Here is a 5692-nt window from a genome sequence, read left to right as displayed (position 1 = left end):
AGAGACCGGGATTGGCTAATGTGCGCTCGAGCGATGAACTCGTGACGCTTTTTGCTGGATCGGATCGCTTGAATAATTGTGTTTTGCAACGTCTGCACCGTCGGGAAGTTCCGGGTGTGGGTCCAAAGAAGAATTAAGCAGAGGGAAACTTTTAAAGTGGACCTATAAAAGGAGCAACCCGGTATCCGCTGATCGTTCAGTTTTCGAACGATTGTTAGTCCCGTGTCGTTCCGATCGATTTTTCCCTGAAATTCTCCGTCCCATCTCATCGGCCGTGGGCACCGCGACTACCGTCAACTAGTGAAATGGCGTTTAAAGTGAGTGTACATCACGCGATTGACCATTCCTCATTTTTCTCGGGACCCGTGACACGTGGGACCCGGTGTTCCCGAGCGACCGAATCGATCAATCGTTTCGTGCCATTTAATTATCGGCCGGTACGCCGTACGCGAAATAGTCCTGTCCCGTTCCACTGGAACCTCCATCGATTCTCCGTAACGTCGGTTAATCACAATCACTTCGCCGAATTACGTTTCTACTTCTCCGGGGAAATTTTTCGAAAAACCCTGCCCTCGAAAACGTTTTCCTAAGTCGGTGATATCGAACCGGCTCGGAGCTGTATGATAAAGAAACTGTTTCCGTCTTATTAGTGCTGAAGTACGCTGAAGAAATATTAGCTTTAATTCATGGTTTTATACATTGTCTCATGGATCGCACGATCTAGTAGAGAACCACTCTTAATCTTAATGTATCAATTACATACATCAGACTGTAGATACTTGTGCAAGTTTCGCAACACGATTGTGTATCTATAAAGGGAGGAGGACGGGCGGTCGTAATCAGCTAAAAACCAAATACCGAATCAAATTATGTAAAAATCAATCTTCCTACTTGTATTTGTAAGTAACAAAAAAGATTATTTTGTGATAAAATTATCGGATTGCAAAATCTATACATAAGATTCTTCAATTTCACGTTTACAAATCATAGTAAATATTTCAGAATGTTAACTTCATTTTCGTTCGAGTTATTTTGATTGTAACATTAATTAATTGCACTATAGTTGTATATACCCACCCATGATACATGTTAGATATGAAAATACTTTGTAGGATCTACTAACTTTGACTTATATGTACAATGTAAACATAAGCGTAATATATAAAACTGTTGTAGCTTATTATAATAAATATCTAATTGTTTGTAATTTCAGATTGTGAAACACAAATTTTGTGATCCTCTTATCAAACAAAACATGACTAACCTGAAATTGTAATTGGTAGCTAGAAAAGAGAAAATTCAGAGTTGAGTTTTCTTCGCGAATATTTTCGGTAAATTAGAAGTGCGTTAAATTTAAGTTTGTTTTCTATATCAAAAGCATCGATGACCAATATCTATTTCGCTAGCAATCGATAACCGCGGTCGGCCTCAGCAATTGTGTATATGCCTTCAGCTGAGCAGTGTTTCTTTCCCCCATTTTCCCCAGGGATCTCCGGGTGGTTGCTCTTCAACTTCTAACGAGGGAACACCAAACATTCCTCATATTTGACTCCGGAACGGGACGTTGCCACAAAACACCTACAAAGTTAACTCTCTATCCAGATACTCTGCCCCGGTTTAAATTCCGCACTTTATCGCGGTGCAAACAACTAATGAACTATTCTTTGCAGTACATCCTACCGATTTTGGCTTTGTCGGTTTTGTGGGGCAGCCGGGCTAATGCCGAGCACGCGCATTCTTTCCAACACTTCTATGGACCAGTATTAGGCGACGCTCAAGAGATCAGCTGGATAGATAAACACGGTGACCATCATCACAACTATGTCGCGCATCCTCACTATGAGTATTCGTACGGCGTGGATGACCATCATACTGGCGATTTTCACGGCCAAAAGGAGCACAGAGACGGTAAACCTGACTCACGTATAGACCTAACACTTTTAGTGTCAATTAAGAATGTTGCTCTAGATCAAAAAAGCTCAACCAAGTTAATGTAACACGGTAAGATTTGTGATAAAAGTTATGAAAATTTGTTAAGACATAGAAACTCCATAATCTATAAAAGAGCAGACTAAGAAGTAAAAGTCTTATTGATAATATAATATAAAGATTGACAGGAGTCAATCACACTCGATTGATATCGAGTGCTAAACGTGGCTGATAAGAATTACAAAACTGAATTTATTGAGACCTTTCGCAATTTTTGTATAGTGTATGTTTGAATTGAGAAGTTTATTCAATCGTTCTCGATGAGTGAATATTCATAATTTCAATAAGTTTAAAATAAAAAATGTGAAACTGAATATTTTTACCATCACGGCGGGTTCAGCGTCAATTTACCTAGCTGAAAAAATCGCTTTATTTCGTGCAATTTCTAAAGATGCAACGTAACTTTTGTTTACGAATATTACTAGTGATCCCCGTTCAAGTTTGCAAGTGCAACGTCTTTATTTTGAGATCAGAATCATTGAATCGTACCGTAATTGTGCATAGCAATTGCAACAATGTTTTGAAAGACGGAGATTGATTGATTCGTACAACTCGACGAATTTCTAGCCTCGAAATTCTTCCACTTTGACTAGAAAATTGCTTTAATTAGGACTAGAACATGCCCTATGTTAATGAAGCTCGGATGTCAAACAGTTGAGAAGCTAGTTTGCCAGGAGTACTTTGATTAGGATTAATCAGTTGACTGAGTCCGCAGGGAATGTAGTTGCTGTAGACGCAATCTACCAGTGCCTAAATATATGTACATACACTTCTGAGAACTTTTCGCTATTCGAAGTTGGAATCGAACAAACTGTCCAAAAGCAAAACATTAATTGCTCTTGTTTTGAAGTAAGAAATTATTGTTTGAATTGAATATCGAGCTGTCGAAACAATTTTTAGTTTCATAATAATTTACTAATACTACACAAATTCGAAAGATTCAAAAATCGTACAAAATTTTTTCCATGAAGGTCCTAACGAATTAACTATACTTTTTCCATTTATGGATTTTTTAAAATTCGCATTCCCTATGAAGGGCATAGCCGATTAAGATGGTCAAAACTGCCCTTAGAGGTTTTTCAATGAGCAATAAAAACTCATCTGTGCAAAATTTTAACCCTGTAACGGTTTCCCGCCGGTTTCCGGCATTTTTCCACTTTTAGCGGCTTTCTAAAATTTTGAAAAAAATAAGCCTTATTTGGGACGTCAAGCCACATGTTATAGAATATTTTCAGTTTTTTATTCTCAATTCGCATTTTCAGGGTTAAAAAATTATTTGTTTCGATGCAATGACGTTTAAAATTGCTTAATCCACACTCGCGGTAAACTAGACAAGTAGTAGCTTCTTTCTGACAGCAAAAAACATCGACACATGGGTTTTCATTTTTTTTGACAATGTTGCAGGCGAGCAAAAAATCTGAGAAAAATTGAGTAAACAAGCCGCGATAGTACCTTATCAGGGAATTAATATAAAAATAGAGAATTCATAAGTTTTCGAGATATCTTCAATTTTACGATTTTTTGGGGGTTTTACATTTTTGATAATCACAGCTTGGAACTGAAAAATCTGAAAAATTCTATAATATGCGGCTTGATGTCCAAAATAAGCCATATTTTTTTCAAAATTTTAGAAAACCGCTAAAGGTGGAAAAGTGCGGGAAAAACGGCGGAAAACCGTTACAGGGTTAAAATTTTGCACCGATGAGTTTTTATTGGTCAGCTATCGAACGGTATATGACCCATTGAAAAACCTCTAAGGGCAGTTTTGACCATCTTAATCGGCTATGCCCTTTATTATAGCGAATATATTCTTTTAAATTGAACGAAATTGAAGAAAGATATTGAAAACGAAAATAGTTCTCCTGTCGCCTATGACATTTTTGGTCACGTTTTCATATCGCAAATAGGAAAAAACGCAGCCAAAATAACGATTGGCTTTTCCCCGCCGAGATTGCCTCCATCGACATCCATCGTTCAGTAGTCTCTTGTCAAATTAGTTTGAGCTCTCTAATAGACTTAAGACGGTTGTAACGTTATACCGGAATTGTAATTACTAGTCACGGATCTTGGTTTTCGGAGGGGCTTCTTGATTTAACCGCGGCTGATTGCGGGATCATTGAAGAGCTAATATCAAAGTCGACTGCCTTGTTAAAGCTCTTTCTGAAGCTCGGCACATGATACACACACTGTGAAGAAATGCTCCCGGTTTCGCTAATTATTGCTCGAGCCAGAATTCTCCTTCGAAACAATTTATAATATCATGTCGCAGTTGACGAATCTGTTCCGCTTTGCCATGTTCATCTGCTAACTAGTAGTGCGTTAACTGCAAAAGCTACTCAGTTTGGGAACATCGTCGTCCACTATAGATTGTCACGAAACTAACTGAGCTAATGAATAATTTACGCAACTACTATTCGTGGAGCCAATGTTATTAACGACACAAACGTTATAAATTTATAACTGGGTTACGGGTAATTATTGACCTTCCACAACGTTATTGGGAGACCCCAACCATACCGCAGTGTTGAGAAACACCATGGTAGTCAAAATAACAATTGCATGGTTCACTTGTTTCCATAACATCAAAGTATAGTGTGTAATATCTACGCGGCTGCTAGCTTATAACGATTACGATCGCTATATGGTTTTGGAAATACAGGCTCATTGTTTGCCTAATGGATAATATCGGCCGATAATTAAGTTCCTATACCGGGTTTACGTGGATTGAGAAGTCATCCAAGCCATTAACTCTCTACAGGCAAAGAAGTCATTGGCGAGTACACGGTAAAAGAACCCGGCGGCAATGTCAGAACCGTGAAGTATCACGCTGGGAAAGACGGATTTTTCGCTCACGTCCACAACAGCAACGGGATCGTCCACGAAGGAGGCCACCATCATTAAAAACCACCAAGATGCTTTATTCATAACCAAAGATATCTTGTTATTCACCTGTTGTTATTGTTATGCAATGCTTATTGTTCTTGTTTTTGTTGTGCTGATTAAAGAACTGTTTTAGCATTCAATATTGCTTTAAAGAATTTTTATTTTTATGTAGAGGCAATGCTCATTTCTTGATCCTCATGTAATATGGATCTCTTACCTTTCGCTAGCTACCCTATCTCTAATGTAATTAATAAATACTGCACAGATTAAATTGTGGCTATGCACTATAAAGTTAGTGGCACAACTGATAGGATATGGGGTGACTGTCCTAACTGTTATACTTCCAAATGAAAAACATATCAAAGAAAAAAAGAGTTGTACATAAATTAGTGATTCATTTCAATCATGTTTATCTATTAACATGTAAGATTTGTGGAGAAGTATTACATTTTTCATATGTTAAAATGTTAAAAGATACGATAATTGGGACAATTACCCTAGAAAATAAATAGAAACTAAAAACTAGTGAAGATTAAACCAAAACTATACATATTACAAGCGTTACACAACCAATGGAACATCTACCTCGTATTCACTGTTGCAATTACCATTTCGATTCAGCATCCAGTTTATTCTGTGATTTAGTTAGATTACGAACGAACAATCAACTCGGCATCCTTTTTGAAACTAAATTAAATTCAAAGTTAGCGAATTTCTTCCTCGATTCCAACCGAATCGAGGTGCAACGAAAAACATGACCAGCAAACGAAAGCGCGAATTCATACCACAAGCGACACACAGCGAATGAGTTATTAACCAG

At 37.6% G+C, this 5692-nt stretch overlaps 1 protein-coding gene across 1 annotated transcript; it reads left to right on the top strand.

The window, feature by feature from the left end:
• The first annotated feature begins 305 nt into the window (after positions 1-305).
• LOC144468953 (cuticle protein 8-like) lies at positions 306-4890 on the top strand. The gene is made up of 3 exons (XM_078178780.1): positions 306-317; positions 1671-1908; positions 4748-4890. The coding sequence occupies exons 1-3, from the start codon at positions 306-308 to the stop codon at positions 4888-4890; spliced, it is 393 nt and encodes a 130-aa protein (XP_078034906.1).
• The last annotated feature ends 802 nt before the right edge of the window (positions 4891-5692 follow it).

The sequence above is a fragment of the Augochlora pura genome, chromosome 4 (assembly GCF_028453695.1).
Source record: "Augochlora pura isolate Apur16 chromosome 4, APUR_v2.2.1, whole genome shotgun sequence".
NCBI lineage: Eukaryota > Metazoa > Arthropoda > Insecta > Hymenoptera > Halictidae > Augochlora > Augochlora pura.
This window is presented reverse-complemented; position numbering and strand designations above follow the sequence as displayed.

Excerpts from the sequence above, each read along its gene's own strand:
- LOC144468953 (XM_078178780.1), top strand. Across the intron at positions 1,909-4,747 it reads CCAAAAGGAGCACAGAGACG|GCAAAGAAGTCATTGGCGAG; the intron begins GTAAACCTGACT and ends AACTCTCTACAG.